General features: G+C 37.2%; 1 protein-coding gene across 1 annotated transcript in view; it reads right to left on the bottom strand.

Moving 5' to 3' along the window:
• The window catches only part of Ptprc (protein tyrosine phosphatase receptor type C), a 106,332-nt gene that overhangs the window by 29,595 nt on the left and 55,264 nt on the right, over positions 1-21,473 (bottom strand). Inside the window, exons 4-11 of the mRNA XM_036202276.1 lie at positions 20,131-20,199; positions 18,902-18,928; positions 16,893-17,108; positions 15,686-15,817; positions 14,617-14,751; positions 11,338-11,460; positions 4,956-5,111; positions 3,299-3,507 (exon numbers count right to left, since the gene is read on the bottom strand). Coding sequence (XP_036058169.1) covers positions 3,299-3,507; positions 4,956-5,111; positions 11,338-11,460; positions 14,617-14,751; positions 15,686-15,817; positions 16,893-17,108; positions 18,902-18,928; positions 20,131-20,199 — 1,067 coding nt within the window. The remainder of the gene's footprint in view (positions 1-3,298; positions 3,508-4,955; positions 5,112-11,337; positions 11,461-14,616; positions 14,752-15,685; positions 15,818-16,892; positions 17,109-18,901; positions 18,929-20,130; positions 20,200-21,473) is intronic.

The following is a 21,473-nucleotide window of genomic DNA, read 5'->3' as shown; positions in this document are numbered from 1 at the left end:
GAAGCTGCACACAGTGGAACAGAAAGCAGGATGCTTTAGTAACTGCACGCTGTTTCTCCATATGGAACACCATTCAGGAAGAAATAAATGGCACACTCACTCAAAAAAGTATCTGCAAGAACCAATAACTGTGAAAGACAATGTAAATGATTCTCTAAGAATACTTCTGTATTAAAAGGATCAAAGGGATTTCTAGGGTACAAATCATCTCTACACTACTTAAAGTTATTCAACATTGAAAAAGAGTGAAATATATCCAAAACGCAACAAAACTTATGCATACCACACAGATATCAAAACCATCTCTACCTATTTATTGTATAATCTCCTTTGGGAATAGCTACTCATGGAATTAATAAAATATTAAACTATTTGTTGAATAATGCATTGAACAATAATGCACTATAAAAGAGAAGAGATAATTTGCCTCTTAGAATATGAAGTGTTTTGCATTAGAAAACCCATTACTGTAATTCACCATATGAGCAAGTCAGACTATATAATCACCACTGTAGCACCATTTAAAATAACACCATTTTTTAAAATGAATTTGAAACTACTTGTGATGACTATTCTTGGAGGTCAACTTGACTACATCTGGAATTAACTAAAACCCAGGCAGCTAGGTACACTTGTGAGGGATTTTTTTTTTTTTTTGACTGAATTATTTGATGTGGAAAGACCCACCTTAAATCCAGATTTTTTGAGGTAGTAAGATCCACTTTAAATCTGGGCCACACCTTTTTTGTGGAAGCTTATATAAAGGACATGGAATAAAGAAGCAATTGCTCTTTGCCTGCTTTCCCTTCTTGCTTTCGAGTCTTTCTGTCACCGGCATTAGATCCTGTTTCTTCAGGATTCTGGCATATACTGAAGACCAACTGAGACAACCAGCCTCATGATCTAAACAACTGCTGAGTTTTTAGACTTTCCATTGGTACATAGCCATTGTTGGAATAGCTGGACCACAGCCTGTAAGCCACTATAATAAATCCCATATATATTCATCCTGTTCTGTTACTCTAGAGAACCATAACTAATACACTACTTTCCTTCTTTAAAATTATAGTCCAAAATGGTGGTTATTTAAAAACACTTGTAGTGACAAGAAGCTAATGAAGTCAACTATCAGTATCATATTGAGATGGTTAATGTTTATTGTCAAATTGACAGGATCTATAGTCACCATGAAAAAAACTCAACACATATCTGTGAAGGAGTTTCAAGATGGAGTTAGTTGAGGACTAAGACCCACCCTAAATGTGGGTAGCACCATTCCATGATAGACTAAATAAAAAAGAGAAAGCAGGCTTAACATTACTCTGTTGCTTTATAGCTGTGGATAAAATGTGGCCAGCTGCCTCATGGTCCCTGCCATCATCCTTTCTCTACGATGATGGTCTGTACCACCTCCAACTGTGATAAAAATAAGTTCTTTCTTCCTCAAGTTAATTTTTCTGGTATTTTGTCATAGCAACAAGACAAATAGCTAAAACAGAAAACCAGGGGGCAAAGAGATGGCTCAACAGATAACACTGCTTGCTACACAAGCCTGGCCTGGCAATTTGAATTCCATTCCTTGAACCCATGGTAGAAGGAAAGAACTGACTTCCATTTATGTGCACTATAGTAGGTATTACCCACATTCACAAACATACTGGCCTTCATAAATAAAATCCCGTCCGAGGAATAGAGTCAATGCTGTGATACTCCTGAGCACATGATCCTCACTCCTTGGGAACTGATTTGTGAAAAGGTGAAAGAGTTTGGAGATTCATTCTAGAAAAGGTCTCGGGTGCTTTAAGAAGAATGTAATATATAATTGTGGTAGGAATCTGAAGACCAGAATGCCAAGAGAATGGCAAATAGTAAGTGTTCAGCCTATGGCGTTACAGGAGTTGGATGGGGAGTTGGTTGAATGCATCAGCTACATGATACATTTTGGTGAAGAATCTGGCTAGATTCTATCCATGGCTGAGAAACTGAGTAATGGTGAACCAAAAATAGATGGATTAATCTCTTTGGTGGGGGAAATCTCATGCCAGCACAGTGTTTAAGCTATAGCACGGCTATTGCTTACTGCTCTCATTCAGATCTCCAGGAAGAAAAAGGGAGAGACATGAAAATGTGAAGCTTGGTGGAGAAAGTGTATGAGCAAGTTTAAAGGGGAAGAAGAGGAAAGCACAACAGGTGGGAGGTTATGGATTAAAAGTTACTTGCTTGGGTGTCAAGCTGACAAGTAGACTTACAATGGTTAATACTGACTGTCACCTTGCCAGATCTAGAATCACCTAAGACATACATTTCTAGGCATGTCTGTGAGGGAATAGGGTTAACTGCATAGGCAAAACCAACCCAAAATGTAGCACCGTAGACCTACCAGGTATAGGGTATTAAATGGAATAATTATAGAGGAGTGAGCTGAGCACCAACATCCGTCTCTCTCTGCTTTGCGAAGACAGGTGCAATATAACCAGTTCTATCAGGCTCCTGCCATGATGCCTTCCCTCAAACTAGAAGCCAAAGTAAGATTTAACTTCCTTAAGTTGGCCTTTTCATGTACTGAGTAGAAATTATTAATGATATTACAATAAGTTGCTATTTATCAATAAAAATATTTACTGAATACTGTGTATATTAGAGCTTAATATAGTTATTGTTAGTAGACTATGATACAAAGCACATGGCAGAACCTCATGTAACTACTGGAAGTTAACAAAAATGTGCACAGGTGAGCATGATGAAATAATACAGAAAAAAATAAAATTTGTTGAACTATATTAGAAATGAAGATTTTATCTAATCATAAACATTTTCATTATAAACAACCAAAATATCTTTATAATACATGGTCCACAGTGAAATTACAGATGTTTTAAGATTCTTTACATTCACATTATGTTCAAATGCTTTCTTGATTTTGTTTCTAGTATTTTCTAACCTCAAAGCACACACAAAATTTTGTAGTTGAAAACAATAAAAATAAATATTCGGTAAAGTAAGATCTGCTACTCATTCATGAATTGTCTCCTACCAGGCACACGAGCAACAACTTCCCTACAGTGATCATTTTGAAGCTGCAAATATTCTAACAAAATTTTGCCTTAAAACATTGCTTTTCATTCCAGAGATAAAATGCTTGGTGCCAAATTGATGAATGTTCTAAAGTGTTGATTCCACAAGTCATCAGAAATCTTTAAGTCCATATAAGCACTGACCTTCATGCCATGCAAGTACTTAGCATTAAACACTGTAATAGAGCTTGGGAAAGTAGTGATTATGGAAAGCATGACCTTACCAGAAATGTATAGTCAGTTGAATAGTGGAGATTATCTACTTCAAATTTGCATGTGGGGTGCTTGAATTTCTTAAATAAAGTATCTCCACTTTTGACTTCCAAAATGTAAGATTTTCCAGGGCCATTAATTTCACTAGGAGGCTCACATATGACATTTATAACATTTTGTTGTTTCCGGGTGACTCTCAAGTTTTTGACCTTGCTTGGCGCTATGAAAATAAAGAAGTGTTTGTTATCTTAATCATTTGATATGTGGAAACTTAAGTAACTTGAAACCTGAGTACAATGTAAAACATTTTAAATGTTGGTCTGTACAAGAGAACACAGATTCAAAGTCTATATTAAAACATCTAAAAATAAGTCACTCTTCGTCAAGTATTAACGTGTAAGATATGCTAAACTCCTGAGAGTTTGCACAATCCCTGAAGAACAGGATGTGAAACTAAGTAACAGTGAAAAGTGAAAATGAGGGGCAGGGAAGGATGCTTAAGAAACATTTGAGGTCCCCTGTACAGCCCAGTCCTCCTCCTCTCCTGAGTATCCTACTCAACACCAGATGATATTCTTGAGGCAAAAAACAACTTACATTTCTTTGACATCCCAGAAACCTGGGAAGGCAACAATAGCATATAGCTGTAGGACTTGGAAAATTCTCAATACTTTTATTAATTCTTTGAAATTCTCATACAGTATATATTTGAGCCTACTCATACATACACACCCCAGCGCCTCTTCCCCCAATCTGCTTGCCTTACCACCCATGCAGTTTTGAGTTTCTTCTTCTTCTTCTTGCCCCTCAAGCTAGTTCTTGGGCTTGGGGCCTGTCTTAATGTGTGGTCAGCCTATCAAGGGTCACATCATTAAAGGTAACTGACTCTCCTTCTCTAGTAGTTACCAAATGCCAACAGTTCCTGAACTAGTGGTGGGATTATGTGTACACTTTTCCTCTCTATACTAGGATTTTAGGATTTAGTCATTTAAACCCTGAGCCTTGGTGATGTGGAGAATGTTTTAACACTGACATTTTTTTTTTCTCCGAGAATCTGGTGCTCATTAGGTCCTATAGTCATAGATCCTACCATAACCCCAGACTCTTTCTTCTTCCCTGCCCCTAATTGAGATTAGCAGTTACCTTAGACACTAATCTAGGTTTGTTTCCACAAACTATGGGAACACCACATTGGAAGCAAAACCATTCAAATGTCCAGTGTAAAATATGACATTTAAAAAAAGCTGTATATTATTAAACGTTTTGTCACGTGACTAAAGGTCATCATTCAGTATCTCGGTGCAGTTAGTGTTTCTGGATAGTAAAGTGAGAACTTTTAATCTAAGTTGCTGAGGGGCTTAAGTGCTTGAAGTCTTACACACACAAAAAAAAAAAAACAAAAAACAAAAACAAAAACAAAAAAACCCACACTGGCTGATGAAGCCTCCAGCTTTGTTCCTTCAACCCTGTGACTATATCTGATAAATAGAGTGAACTTTGAATAGTAGTTTTGAAATATTTTTAAACAAATCTGAGATGTTAACAAACATACCAGGACACTGCATTTCCCAAACAAAGCAGAAAGATCAATGCATTCCTAGCACATAAAAAAATGGCATTTGTTGTTCCTTGCCATTCATGGAAGAAACATTAAAGCAAAGAACTTACCAGCTGCTTTTGTCTGGAAGAAGCATTGCTCAGCAGTCCCATTACGTTGCACTTGCCCTTTGACATAGGCATAGAGTGACACATGATAGTATGTGTAAGGTTTCAGGGCGTTCACTTCAGACTTGTTTTCATTCTTTGCCACCTCTTCACATTTTTCTAAAATTAAAAGGAAAAAAGAATTTAGTAAGTTTCTGAAAGTCAGGATCCCTATGTATATAACTAGATTTTTACATTCTATCATTCCAAGCAGACTCCGAATATTGAGTGAATTTGTACAGAATGGCTGGCGCCACATGTTGTCTTTCACCTTTGTTCCCAGCTCCAAATCTTTAGATGTGAGTATACAACCTGGAGTAACTGCAGGAGCCAGGAAAATACAAAGGGACTGGAGAGTGAGTTTCTAGAGAGGGGACAGCAGGATACAGGTGATATGAAGAGGGAGATGTGAAATGCAAATGGGGACTTTAATAAGGGAAGGGGGAAACACAGAAAAGGAGGGAGGGAAGAGTAATATAAAACACTAAGGATGCTTGAAGAAGACACAGGTAATCATTACTTTATATTTACCCATAACTGAAGCTAAGTCCCTGTGGCTAATGACACCACAAAATTCATGGGGCCATGAGAAGGAGGGAGGACATTACTAGAACTGAACTGGAAACCTACTCCCTGAGGACTAGCTTTCTTAGTACCAGATGATATGCAAGCTACTAAAGGAGGGAAACAATCAGTAGTCCTACCTAGCTGTGACATCTATGAACAACAACAATGACCAGCACAGAAAGACATCCCCAACAGGGCAATAGTGGTATACAGATCTTGGCAGTAAGCAATAGCTGTCTAGTTGGACTTAAGGCCCACTTAACAGGAGGAAAATTACAGCTGGTACTGTAAACATAGGCAACTATGTGTGATGAGTTTGGTCATAGAATCTAGAGGAACACTACCTCTGGCACTTCCCTAACCCAGTACTCCACCTATCTAAATTCTGAATACATATTGTCATACTCAAGTAAGTGTACTTCTTACCCCTCATCAAAGAAACTTCTTTTCTTCAAGGAAGAAGGATAGCAGAAAGACTGCAAAAGCCAGAGGACCAAGAAATCTACTGTGTAATAGTGTCTTCTAGCTATGACAGGAAACCTACACCTATGAAATTTCAACAGCATAGCTATCCAATGAGAGGTGAACAGTTCCAACAACAGTCAACATCCAAACCTGGATGGGGGAAACCTCATTGGACCCAACCTTAAACAAAGAGCTACAAGCTATTAGCAACTGCTGAGATCAGGATAATCCGTCTTCCCTAGGGATGATGCTTTTGATTGGTTATCTGATATCAAGTGACCTGCAGGCAACACTGGATGGGCTCAGCAGGCTGCATTTTCATGTTTATTCATTTACGTGTATATGTAGCAACAATTAAAAGAAAAGGAGGCTGTGAATTTGGAAGTGAGGAACAGGAGAAGTATGGGGTGGGGAGGAGATGGAGAGTGATGAGCAAAACAGTCTAAGTGTGTTTTAATTATATACACACATATATATATATGTGTGTGTGTGTGTGTGTGTGTGTGTGTGTAAATGTGTGTTTATATAAATATGTATGTATATATGTGAAAAAGAAGCACCACAATTATTCAAAAATTCATTGAATAAATCCAATTATTCTAAAAATCTGAAAGCATCCAAAGTTATGACATATCATTAATGCAGTGCAGAGAATATTCAATTAATTTAGACACATTTGTGAAGACTTTCTCTTCTGACACAACACAGGCCCCAGTGAACACTACAACATATTAAGTTGTAATGCTTTAGAATGGTTGTTTTCATCACACTTTTTCTGATACTTCTTAAATCTGACCTTAGAGCATCAGCATGAGCTACTGCCACACAGCCTTTCAGGGAAGAAGCCATCAGAACACCAATAAGTAGGCTTACTTTTTCACATTATTTTAAGGCTGTAGTGATTCATGGAGCCATGAGAATGAGAGAAGGCTTAATTATGATAACTGGGATCTGGGATTTGCATGGAAAGATTAATAAAACTGAATGAGTTGAAAGAGAAAAACTTGGTATTTTGGGGGTGTTAAGATCTAATCCATGGACTTGTGCACGCTATACAAGCATGCTACTGTTGAGTTGCATTGCCACAAAACATCATAAATGAAAGAAGGGATGTTTTGAGCTTATGGACAAACATGACTAGCACAGCAGATTTTGGCTATTTGGTGAGGATGAGAAGTTAAGGCTTAGGACATTGGTTGAAGAGCTAGCATATGTTAAGTAAGAAAACATCTGGCACATATTGACATTTTAAGTAGAAAAAAATTATATCAAAGAAATTTTAAGCAGCATGTTATTAGACAGTAGTTACAATGATAACAATAACACCAAAAAGTGATCAATGACTCTACATGTGGCAATCACTGTTTGTGTGATGTATGAGTTAACTGATTTAACCATTACTATAGTTATAAAGTTGGTATTTGTCACATCGCTGTATTTTGTAGAAAACTGAGCCATAGAGAAATTAAGCCACTTGTCTGTGACCACAGGCAAGGAAAATGAAGCCAGGATGATGCTTAGGCAACTGAAGTCTGGAAACTGAGCTCCTGCCTTTACCATTTCATCTGCTCTCTGGAGAAAAGCAGGAAATCAATACCTACAGTGGGGTGAAGCATGAACTTTGTCTTGAGACCATACTTCTCTGGTGCTCTTAACTATGTCTTTGGGCTTTCAGGAGCAGTATCAGAAAAGTCAACACATACTTATTACCAAATTTCTACAGTGGAATATCACCAAGGAAGTCTCAATAATAAGTGAGGTAAAGCAGTTTCTCTAATGGTATCTATTTCTCAGAAATCCCCAAAGCCTGGGTACATGGTTATCTAGCTCAGGTCTGCTTTACACATAGTGAGAATTCTGTCAGAGAAGGTCATATACTGGAAGGGTCAGATGACACACTCTGACCTTTCTGCTACAATTTTTATGTGGTGCCTGGTTTTTAGGATAATGTCTTCATCACAGGGATAACATCGAAGGGTTAAGGGTACTGATTTCCAGCTCAGTTTGGCTTTTATTTGATGACCTAAATTCATGAGCTTGTATATGGAATCTCACAAGCATTCTGCACCAAAACAAAGCTTCATAATTTAATTTAATCCTATTTTACCTAATATAACAAAAATGAAATTGTTGATTTTAATTTTGAAAAATAAATCTGAAAACTTTTAAAAATAAGTAACTAATGGAGATTCTTAGTGTTTGGACAGAATATTTGGGGTGTTTGCTTCAAATTACTAAGGATTTCAAGCTTTGGTTGAAAGGGTATGTCATGGTTAATCTTGAGTAACAACTTCTTTGGATTGAGAAAAGCCTTAAAAATTGGTAGGACACACTTGCATGTCTGTGATGTGTTGTGAGACATGACTGGCACATGGTTCTGTGAAAGAGTGAGAAAGATCTGTCCTGGCTATGGATAGCACTGTCCCATTAGATGGGGGCCTAAATGAATGTGGAATAAGGATGAAACTGTCTCATGAGTGAAGGACAGACTCTTCTTGAGTGGACACACTTTCAGCTTTTGCTAGCATCACACACCTTTTTAATTTTGAACACAGCTGACAGTAGGGACTCTGCAGGGGGGCTCTTAGGCCTTCAGCCTTTGGACTGTGGTCCCTCCTTTCTGAGGTTCCAAACTTCTTGCACTGAACAGCTACTGCTTTTCCTGTCTCTGTAGCTGGCAGATGGACACTGAAGGACAACCCAGTCTCAGACTGTGTTAGCTAATCTAATTATTGTTAGACACATTCCCTTGATTCTCTTCCAGTGAAGAACCCTCACTAATACATTCCACAATGCTTTACATGAACACTCTTGGCTCCTTTATGAACCCAAATACTTTCAGGTCTCAGAGAAATAAACTGTAGGGAACAAATTAACACCTTATTTCATTCAGTGCTTCATTTTTTCCCCATACAGCAATAGTAGTAAACCCACCAAGTAGTAAACCCAAGTCAAGTCTGCTACTTTTGAAAACACCTAGGAAGACAGTGATTTTTGTAACCAGTGCTAAATATATATATATTATGAATATTTATACACTATATATAATATATATTATAGACTAATATGAGAAATGAACTGATAATTTCCAGACTTGATCTCCTCTAAAGTGTCTTCATGGAGACTATTTCAAACAGTATAGACATGCTTGTCCCAATGGGATTATTGAAAATACACTGTTTCAAAATATGCACATTGTTTTTAATAGCTCTTAAAAATTAGTCATTTGAATACACAAAGCTGAAAATGCCTCTTCCTCAATGATTCAGGGATGCGGGGCAGAGGGGGGGGATCTTCTTGTCACTAGGTGTTGTTAAGTTGATGAAACAAAACTACAGCTTCTCAAGATATAGCATATGATAAAACCATGAATATAACAATGTCAGGAATCTCACCTGAAGCTGTTTAAAAATCATCTAAAATTGTGTTAATCCGATTTTCATCATACAAACCTCTTGAGATAGTAGACCATATGAAAAATAAAGTAGAACATAATAAAATCACCAGATATCCCAGGCGAAATAAATACTGGATATATATCTCTATTCTCTTCTAACTTTTGAAGATATTGAAATAATTGCATTGTGAAATGATGAGATGAAACGTAAAATTTGATATAAAGGCCTTCATTTCAAAGACTTTAGACCTGTGAATTCTGAATAGGGCTTTTCACCTGGACTAGGGTGCTTAGCTTAAAGGACTGAATGATGCTAGGATCCTGCCAAGTCATCCAGATAAACTGGATGTTGAGCTCCCTGAAGCACACCTTAGACATGAGTGAGAAAACAGAGAAGCCAAGCAGTCTTCAGTGACTGGCAAATCACTTTAACTGCAGTCAAAGTCAGAGATCATACAATGGGGGGGGGGGGGACAGCTTCAATGGATCTTTAATGTGGTCTTGACACAATCCAGAGTGGAGGATCAATTCTGTTAACAGTGCACAGTTTGGGAGACTAGAAGATACATATTGCGCTAGCTCCCTTCATTCCCCTTAAACCACGTGCAAGCATTATGTTTGAACAGTTGAATACGTAAGTGACAGTAAGAAGGGCCTTATACTGGCTGTAGACATACAAAACTCTCCAAACTTAATCACTCATCCTGTCCTTACCCTAATTATGCTATTCAGTACAAAAATGGATTTTTCAGACTATACAGAATTCAAATAAACCATATACACAAGTAACTCTACCACACACTCTGATATACAAGCAGTGCAGTTAAGAATACATCAAACTGGAAGTACAGCAAAATAGAGTAGTAGAAAAATCTTAAAACCAGAAAGAAAAACCAAACAGTGTATTCTTGAAAAAGCCACGCAGAAAGATCCATAAAACACACATCCGACAAAGCAGAGGACCTAAGTAGGCCCTCTGTTTTATCTTCGTAGAATCTCTACTTCTCCTGTCTTTTCCATCTACTTTTGATTTATACACTCAAATACACTGCTTATATTTTCTCTCCATAACACGGGCTAGGGATAATATGCCTCTTAACTTTCTTTTAGTCATTTGATTATTATGATTTCAAGAATAAGGAGGGAAATGTCATCAAAATGTAAGAATGTACAAAAATGGATCTTTAGTTTTCAAATTTTGAGACATCTGTCTGATTTCTTCCAGCTAAACACAGAAAGGAATCTGTGAGTGCTTAGTTCATCACAACACTGGCCCAGAGGTAAAGGTCTGTCTGATGTGCAGGCTGCTTTGAGAGGCTCCAATCCTGCCTATTGCTTTCCATAAATGTTCTAGATATTTGATCTTCTCCAGGAGATATCTGTTCATCTAAGCAGACTTATCTAAAGCTAGTCATGCCACATTTGGGGGACTACGTTAATTTCTGAAGCAGACTAACTAAGAACTAAAGTTACCCAAGTTTCCACTTTGAGTGGTTAGATGGGATGACCTTCATTTTTATTCACACAGATTGTATGTCTGCACTTGTATGCTTGTTTATCTAGGGTGTTTATCACTTGAGTGATGAGTTCAAAATAGTGTAGACCAATTACATGATGTGTGCAAGATGGGAACAACAAGTATTATTTGTAAGAAAATTTTCCTTCTTTGTTCTTTCAAATGTCAAGATTAAAGTTAAGAAAGATTAAGAAAAATAAACAAGTGTTAGGAATGTTCTTGCTTTTTGCTACATTGAAGCTGGAAAGTTCTTTGTGAATGACAGTTCTGAAACTGAGACATACAGAAATCTCTCACCATCTACATAAAAGCCCTGTATCTCCCTGGCTAAAACCATAGTGCTAGCATTTAAAAATTATTGATTTGTCTTCCTTTGTGGGAATTACATTGTACAAAATTACCTGAATTGGTCTTATTGGAACATAAATAATAACCATGGAGTAAAGTTGAAGGGTGATTCCAGGTAACTAATGTTTTGTTCTTCTCTATACTCCCACACGAAAAGTTTTGGGGCTTCTCTGGAGCTGTTTAAAAGAAAGAAAAAGAAAAGAGTTACAATGTAAAAAATAAGACACTGGAAAAATAGTATTTACATAACAACCTGGAATCACTAACAGCCATTTTTTGACTGATTGTGAATTAATAAAATCTCAATGAAGTCTTTAGACTTGTGCTGTTTCCTTTGACTAGATCTCTTTCATAGAGTATATTTCTCTCTAAGCAGCAATAGGAAACCTAGACATTCCACTGATTTGAAGAATACCTAAGAATATTCTTTTCTCACAGATACTGTTGTTCAGCTATTTTGGTATTTTCAGATATTGCTGTGCAAAACATCTAAATATAATTAATGAGACATAATTTACATTCACTGACACTTGCTTAAGGTGTAGCTTGATGAGTTATGAGATTATGAATCCTTGTGTTACCATCACAATTAATATAGAACATTTCTATTGTCCTTCTATGCCACTTGACAGTCAAAATGAGCTCTCTTGAGACACCACATATTCTCTGATCTACTTTATAATGCTATAGATTGAACATAGCTTTGTATTCATTATATATAAATAGAATTAAATAGTAACATTTTGCACATATTATATTGGTTTTAAATAGCACTTCTATTTTTTTTTTTTTTTTACAAATCATAACTATGTCTTTTTAGTGATCAGTAAGGCTATGAGTTGGATGCTGAACATCACATGTCTTAGTGGGCTGTAGGAGAGGTAAGGCCTAGTGTAAAATCTTTGGGTCCTTGAAAGCACACCCTCAAATGGAATCAAGGGTCCCCATTCTTCTCTTTTCTTTTTCCTTCATGACACACAAGATGAGTAGTTCCCTTCAAGATACATCCCTACAACCATTAGCCAGTGGCCCTACCAGAGACCCAGTGCCACAATGTCTTGAACTGAAATTTCCAAACTCGTGGTCTAAATGAATATTTTATCTTTATATGGTAACTGTCTCATTAGAGCAAGGAAAGATAAGCAGTGTTCTTCATTAACTTACAGCATGTTTCCTCTATTATCAAACACTTAGTGGCTGTTTGAGATCTTTCTAAGAGTGGATGCATATGCACGAATCCACTTTCCTTTGCAGATATAGTTTTTCTTCTTACATTGGGTGAATTGCTACATTCTCATCAATAATATTGTCAGTCTTTTGATAGTGGCTATGTATACAATCTCCATCTTGTTTTCCCTTTCCTTTCTCAGCTGGCTAATGAGGCTGGGCAATTTTCCATGAGCTCAGTCACCATTTGTATATCTTTTGGGAAATGGACAGTCAAAATGCTTTCCTGTGTTTCAATTAGAATATTTGGTGTCTTGCTTTGTAACTGAAAGTTATTTCTATATATTTTGGGAAATTGTCCATGTCAAATATAAATAAATCATGGATACTTTCTCACAGTACACAATTTATATGCTATTTCCTTCAATCACTTCAAAGAGGAGTATTCAAGTATGAAGTCAAATTTATAGATCTTTTTATGATTCTTGCTTTTTTTCTTAAGAAAACGTGCCAATTCTGAAGATACACAGAGTAGCTCACATGCTTTTAATTAGGTACTTCATAACTTTAGCTTTTAGAGCAACGGGAACATTTGTGTGTGTGTTGAGACACGATGACTGATGGCCATTTGATATCCTTTCTCTATAGGAATATTAAAACAATTAACTGAAATGACTTGTATTTTATTAAATATAGACTTTTTTTAAAGATTCACCATGTTACACTGATTTTAAAAGGTTGTGCTAATCTTTGTTTGTTTGTTTGTTTATTTATTTGTCTGTGTCCATTTCTGAGTATATGTGTGTGTATGTGTATGTGTGTGTGTGTGTGTGTGTGTGTGTGTGTGTGCGTGCGCGCCCATATGAAGGTGAGAAAACAATTTGCAGAAATTGGTTATTTCCTTCTACCATGTGCATCCTGTGAACAAACTCAGGTCTTCAGGCTGGGCAGCAAGCACCTTTACCCACTGGACAATCTCCCTGGCCTCACTCAAAGTTTTTACTACCCACATGATATTAAACTTCTCTGGTTACCCTGCAGCTTTATTTACCTTGGTATAGTTAATGTTAGTTTGGAGGGATAGGAGACTTGGATTTGGGCATCCCCTTTGTCCTCAGCTATGAAACAAATTAGAATCATGTGAGTAAAATACCAGAAAGTCATATTTTTGTGGAGTGGGTTGCTGTTATTGTTCCAGTTGTTTTCAATGACAGGGTTGCATTATCTCAGGCAAGACTTCATACATGATGTAGGTCTCAGTAAGCTGTCCAGGAAGGCCTTCAACTTTGGATCACCCTGTCTCAACCTCCCAAGCACCTAAAATATCTCCCATCATACCTCGCTTTTTATTTCTGTTTCTCTCCCTCCCTCCCTCCCTCCCTCCCTCCTTCCCTTCCCTTTCTTCCTCCCTCCATCCTTCCTTCCCTCCCTCCAACTCTCGCTTTCTGTCTCTCTACCTCTTCTCTCCCTCCTTCCCCTTCTCCCTCCCTCCCTGCTTTCCCCCTTTCCTACTGCTTCTCTTCTCCTCCTTTCCTTCCACTGATATACACAAATCTTTATTCTAAAAATGTCTTTACTGTTTGTGAGCAATGGTACCTGTTGTCTTCTTCATAGTTGATCATTTATTAATCACCTTTTTCAAAATTAACATTTACTAGCAAATTTTAAATTTATTTGGAATTTCTCACTTCTGTCTTCCCAAATGCTATTATTTTCTGGAACCTCTTTCCATTTAAGCTTTATCTTGTTATTAATGATATTGCCAGAAATTTGATAGCTACAGATCCTGTTTCATATTCTGCACTTTGATTTGCCAGGGCTATGCTGGTCGATTTGCTTACTTCTACTACGGAGAGGACAGTACTAGGGGAAGAGGTGTAAGAACCCAGAGTGAAGAATGTTATAAAAGGAAGAGGAAATGAAGAAAATGGGAACAATCCATGCAAACCATTTCAACTGTTTCCAGCAGTCTTGCAACATATACACTTTGAACAACAGAAAAAGAACAACTGTAGGTTTGCATAATTATTTTTCAATTCACCTTAAAATTAATTTCAAAAATTTTCTTCTCTATTTTCTGTGATTTCCCAAATACCCGTAAGCCCATAAAAAAAAAAAAAAAACAGAATTTTTTTTAATCTTATAAATGTAAGTAATGTACTCACTCCCCAAATCTGTCTCCACAGATTTATTTTCTTGGAAAATTATTGCGTTATTATAGAGGATTTCTGCAACACAATTGTAAGTTCTTTGGGGTGTAAGACCTGTAAGCTCAATTATTGAAGAGTCGCTTGAAAGACCTGCAAAAAAATAAGTATTGCACATGAGTATATGAAATGACACACAGGGTGTGGACTTCTTTTCTGATGCCATGTGTTTAAGACTTAATATTGGAGCAAAGCCTCTGTGAATGATAGAATAATAAGCCCAAGATCCTGCAAATAGCACTACTACACTCAACTCTGTTGAGAAACCAGGATTATGCCTCATTTAGCCTTTGCTTAAGCAGATTTTCTTTACTTTTTAAAAATTGATAGCTCATTATATATTTGTTCCAGCTTTGGACACACTGATTAAAGCATAGCTTAGCATCTTCCCATTGGCATGATGATGACAATCAGCATCATACTTTCCTCTTCTGCCTCTGTGTGTGTGCACAGAGGTATACATACATCTTTCTATCTTGCCAAGTGTGTCCTGGCAAGTGGCTTGATGTCAGGCAGACAAAGAATCCAACTCATTGAATTCAAATGTATTTTAAAAGAAACTCTACTTTGTAGAGACTCAAGTTCATTCCTAGAAACATGTTTTCCTTGTTACCTGAACATTCTTGAACTAGCAAATAATTTTTGTTGATTAAAGTGTGAGAAAGTAACCTCTGGATCTATATAATATTCTGTTTCCTGTCTACAGAATATGGATACCATTACTCTTTTATAATTTCCTTGTCTTATCATCCTTCCAATGATGTCTGGTATATAACAGTAATCAAGAAAATTCTTTCAATTAGTTTTGATTTTTTTCTATAGTTACCATCCATGGTTGCTTTGGTTTTTTTTCTTTTTGTTTTTTCTATTTTGTGAATTTGTTTCAGTGGCAGATAATGGAGTTATTATATTCTGATTTATCACAGATCACTGAGGGTCAGGGGAGGAGGGCAAGTATATAGAAAGAACATTTAAGCCATGTCTGGACTAACTTCTGATGATAGAATTTCTTTACTCAATATCCTACCATTATCACAGTGGAATCTGTATGAAAGTTTTCTGCTCTCACAGTTGAAGTAGTTTGCTTCCCACTTCAAACAAATTGTAGTATCAGCTTTTACTGGCTCTGTGCAGTTCTTCAGGGTAAAGTTCTCACGCCCTGTCAATAAAACATAGAAGTGCCCTTAGGTTACAGTTCCTAGTGTGAAGGTGTGCCACCTCTAACTAAACACTCTGAAATCAAACATGTTATGATATGTTTGTCCCGTACCACATATTTTAATAGAAATGTGTGCTGTTTTTCAGTAGAACCCATGCCACTTTTATAAACGAAACTTGAGGAAGCAATTAGATAAATTAGCCGATTTTTCCCATTTGAAAAAAATGTTTATGGGGTTTTGAGGCTTGTTTGGTAATCTGTTTTGGGTTTTGGAGACATGGTCTCATCTTGCATTGTAGCTCAGGCTAGCTTGGAACTCACTATGTAACCCGGGATGGCTTTGAACACATGGAAATACTTCTGCCTTGGCCTTCCACATGCTGGGATTACAATTTTGGTATTAACATAAGTAGAACTCTCCCTTTGGTTTCTTTCTTTTTTCAAAAACATTAAATATTTAAGTTTGTTCTTTTCCCTAATATACATAAGAAACTTCTGGAGGCAGGGGAGGACAAAGAACATTATGAATTTAAAAAGAAGAACGAGAAATCTCATGTATAATTACTTTACAAATAGGCTGTTTTTAATCCATAGGAACCTCTTTGTTGTTGTTGTCTTTTTGCTTTTTGTTTCGAGTTTTGAGACAGGGTTTCTCTGTGTAGTTCTGGCTGCCCTAGAACTTGTTCTATAGTCTAGGCTGGCCTTGAACTCCGATCTGCCAGCCTTTGCCTCCCAAGTGCTAGGATTAAAGGCGTGTGCCACCACTGCTGGGCTAGGATCCTTTTTGAAAACAAAGTGATGGCACTAAAGAGTAAATATGTATTTCTTCATGCTCTCCAGGGTTCTCAGCAGGGAACTCACATTCTTATCAATGCTGACTTCCTCTCTGTCTCTCTCTCTGTCTCTGTGTCTGTCTGTGCCTGTCTCTGTCTCTCTGTCTCCTCTCCCTCTCCCTCCCTCTCCTCCCCCCCCCCTGTTCTTTGTCTCTCAGGAGAAACTCTCAGGAGCACCATAACACAAGCATGAAATCACACTGTTGTTCTAAATACACAGATAGAAAGAAATTGGCATTCACCTGGTGGTACATCTAACTCTATCATTTTAGCTGGAGTACATGAACTATCTGACATGTTGAATTTTTTCCGTGAGCATCCTTTTAGATTTTTAAGTTCTTTGCAATCCACAATTTCACATGAGTTTTTGTGGGTTTTGTCACCTTTTAGCTCTGCCTCAAAAAGCTGATTATTACTGTTATAGTGGTAATGCACAGTAATGTTCCCAAATTTTTCATCTGGAAAAAAAACCAGAAAATTAGTATTATCACTGTTCAGAATGAATGAGACTCTGTTGGATAAGAATGCCCTAACATATTCTTTTGTGCAGAGAATGATCTACAAAACAGTTAGTTCATTAACGTATGCAGAAGTAAAGAACAATTAGCAAATTGTGGCTAAGAGCAGAACATAAGATACCAAAATATCACCAAATCAGATTATAGACTATGACACAATATCCTCAGAAGTATGTAAACTATAAGAAATGTATCACGTGCTCCTAAGTCATTATTTCATGATTCTCCTTTCCTATGAAGGGTCCCAGTCTCTGCTTGGATGATTATTGGATTTACATTTGTCTTGCTTGCTAAACTGTAAAGGCCCTGAGAGCCAAAACTAGTCTATTTTGATCATTGTCATCAACTCAGGTCCATGATAATATATCTGTCTGTTATTAGCAAGAATTCAATAATTATTTGTTGAATTAACTGACAAATCAATTTATCTAGTGGTGAACTCATATGGAAAAACTAAATCCTTGATTTATAACTACTTTTGTTTTTTTTAAGTGTCTTTATAGACCATTTAGTTCCCTCTTCATGAATTATTCAGAGACCATGAGTTCTCACTGTTTGCATTACATACATAATATTATTACACATGATACTAAATCCTTCATAAATCCTTTTGGTTAGTGTCAACAATTTCTATTGACTGGCAAAAATTTCTTTTAAACAACTATTAATTTACATACCCATTTTAAAAGTGATTTGTGTGTGTGTGTGTGTGTACATGTATACATGTTCATTTGTGCATGTATGTGAAGGAGTACACATATACATGTGTACACGAATATGGAGACCAGAAAGTGACATCAGGCATCTTCTCTATTTCTCTTGATCTAATTTTATGAGATAGGGCCTTTCTCTGATTGAGCAACATTATCAGGCCAGCAACCCCAGGGATCCTCTTACCTTCACCCCAGCATTAGGCTGACAGACATCTGCTGCCAAGTTCACCTTTTTACATAGGCACTGGGGATTGGAACTCATGTCCCTATGGTTCTGTGGCAAGCACTATACACTCATCTTAAGACCTCCTATATACTTGTATGCACTTTGTCTTAAATACTAGGAGTACAACAATAAATCAGATGAAATTGGCTTTTAGAAGGTGAAGTATTAAACCAAGATGGACACAGACTGAATTACAAGAGCTAAGCAAAGATGTAAAATAAGATTAGACAGCAAATAATGTAAGAGCAAAACGAGAGACATCTATTCAGATTGGAGGACATGAAAAAAGTCTAGATGACTTAGACTGATTTTTCAAGTATGAGCAAGGTATCAGAAAAACAAATGCAGGCACCAAAAAGGAGGAATATGAAAGAACTCCAAATGTAGAGGAAAAAAAGCAAGGGATACATGGGTCAGGAATCTTAAAGAGAAAGGCAGCTCCATTTGACTCAAGGCAAGTGTGTAAGTGAGGAGATGGTGATACAGAGGGAGAGCAAGGGAGCTGGAACTTGAGACATCATGTTAAGGAAACAAACCAATGGAGGCTGCCCTTGACTCCGAGTGAATGGGGACCTGACTGCAGTGCTGAGATTCAAAAGAATATGGAAGGGTGACACTGGCCATGAAGACAAACTTGGCTTCCACCATAAGGAGAGGAAGAAAAGGAAAGGCAGTGACTCTTAAAATCTAGAGCTAACCATGAAAAATAGAAACAGTGCATTAAGAAGAAAGAGAGAAATTATTGAAATGCTGTTCCCAAGTGACAGAGGCTACCTTTGGGTCAACACACTTACCACATGTTGGCTTGGTTGGAGTGATAGCTGTAATAGAGATGAAAAAGGAAAGAGGCAAATTACTGAAATGTTATTTTAAAAGGTATTTGCTGTGTTCATCTTTGAGAACCTGCCTCATAGACTTTCCATTTTAGGTTTCATACATAATGCAGTTTGCTTAATATCTTATTTTCCCCTCAAACATGCAGATATTATAAACCAATGAGCTAACTATAAATTGTCTTCATTAAAATACAAAATAAACAGAACTGTGACTGTCACAATATGTAGACTTTGGGGTATAGATCTGATGTCAGCTTGGTGACTGGATCAAATCTAAAAATTGCCAAAATAGTTTAAAAGTCTTCATTCAATTTGTTGGTCTCAAACTCCATTTCCTTAACTATAACCCCTATGAAGCAATGTTGTGGTTGTTGTTTTTCATCAAATGATGTTAATAGATAAAGACTGCTTTGCTCCCACGTTGAACCTCTATATTCTCCCTACACACAAGATCCAGAGTAGCTAAATTATCTTACAGCAATTTCCTTGTAAGATCATAATTACAATTGTAATTGTAATATATGAATGTAACTCAGTGGTTCTCAACCTTCCTAATGCTATGACCCTTTAATACAGCTCCTCATGTTGTGATGACCCCCAGCCATAAAAATCCTTTTTTTTGCTACTTCATAACTATAATTTTGCTGTTATGAATCATAAATATCTGATATTTCTGATGGTCTTAGGCGACTCCTGTGAAAGAGCCATTTAACCTCCAGGATGAGAACCACTGATTTAATGGAAAAGGTGGGAGTCTGAGTCCATGCAAGCAAAAGTATTTCTGCTAATCTTCTCAAAGTTGGAAGAATCTGGGGAGAATGGTGGGCTTGCCTGCACTGGCTTCCTGACCCTAAACAATGTCACTGCCACAGATCTTCCAGGGTACAGGCTTTGATAAAATTCCTCATCATACACTACATCTGCCCTTCAGAGAAATAAGTTCTAACAGACTTGGCTATTGCTTATGTGGGTTCTCATAAATGTCACAGGGGAGGCATGGAAATGATACTATATCCTAGTGGCCTCAGCTACTGCATCAGTGTCTAGATTCTGCTCTGTGACCATCAGAATTAGAACTTAAGGTTCCACTAAAAAGGCAGCCTGAAGTAGAGACAGCCAGAGAGCCTGTGAGGACATGCCCAGCCATGGCAGAGGTGTGCCTGCATGACTGAGGGTAAGGTTATCACCTATTGTGCTTGGAACGTCAGTGGTTGTAAGGCCCAGAGTGGATGATGCAGTGGTTATAAGGTTGCCACCTGTAAGGAAATGAACAAAAGGATAAAAGTCAATGAGTTTATTACCTTGAAGCTTGAGGAAAAAACTCTTTAGCAAAGATAAGTGATTCTTCCCGCATTTGAATTGATACTTTCCAAAATAACAAAGTGAGCCAAAGACTTATGCACAAATTGTTCCGATAACACACATTGCAAGTAATTGGAAATATTAGATCACAAATTAAAGGGCAAGTTATTTGCTCCTTAGTATAACTCTTACCTAGAAAAATAATTTTCCTCAAGAAAGCATTTTCTGTTGAATTACAGCTCTCTTTATTTTAGATACTAATGGGACCAATGGCTGCTTTTCTTACATCCATTTTATTAAACCTGTTGCATGTATAGTCTTCAAATCAATTTTGAAATTTATGAAATGAATTTAATAGGGTTTTTTTTTTTCACAGAAAGGAAATGAGTTACTTGTCCTAGATTGTCTAGAAAACTGAGGCAGATGGATTTGATCACAGAGCTACAGGCCATGAATGTAATATTATCTATTTCTTAGTCATGAACTTTACAATAATAGTAAAACTGCAATTATCCCCAAAAAGCTTCCTCATAAGTTTATTTTGCCTAATTTCTTATCAAGATGATTAAAAAGGATAGGAAATCTGAAAGTAGTATCTGGAATAAAATGAGAGTTACACTCAAGTTTGGAGTCTCCATAGCCTAAAACATATGCCACATAATGGCCACACCTGAGGAGATATCTGTGGTGCTGATGTTGGAGGTGCGTGTAGGTAAGGCAGCAGAGTTGTTGCGTGCAAGCATGAGGGTGTCTGCAGGAAGGGCTGTGTCTGCAGGAATGGTCCCCAATGTAGTCATCTCCTCTGATGCACCTGTAATCAGAAAGGTCACCAACACTGTCACTCCATCATGCCACATGCTGACATGGATGTGATTATGGAACTAAGGCAGAGCAATGAGCTATCTGGTATACCTACTACTGCAGCACACTATTTAGCCAAACACTAACTATAACCCAACCCATCCCATAGTCCTAATTACATAGACTGTGCTAGCAATATGAGAACTTGCTGAAAGATGAACTCAGAGGCAGACACCTGTACAGATCATGTACGAGTTGACAGAAAACGTAAAAACAAACAAACAAAAAAAAATTAGTTAGGGTCTTGAGAAACAGCTTGGACAGGCCAAGGAGGTCCAAACTCCCAGTCAAGTGCTGCCTTATGTGATATTAAAAGTATTTCAAAGAGAAGAGAAGGATGCTGTCTTGGAGATGCTAAGGCCATTTA

Source organism: Onychomys torridus, chromosome 11 (genome assembly GCF_903995425.1).
Source record: "Onychomys torridus chromosome 11, mOncTor1.1, whole genome shotgun sequence".
In the NCBI taxonomy this organism is placed as follows: Eukaryota; Metazoa; Chordata; class Mammalia; order Rodentia; family Cricetidae; genus Onychomys; species Onychomys torridus.
The sequence above is the reverse complement of the archived record's forward strand: the minus strand, read 5'-3'. Positions and strand labels throughout refer to the sequence as shown.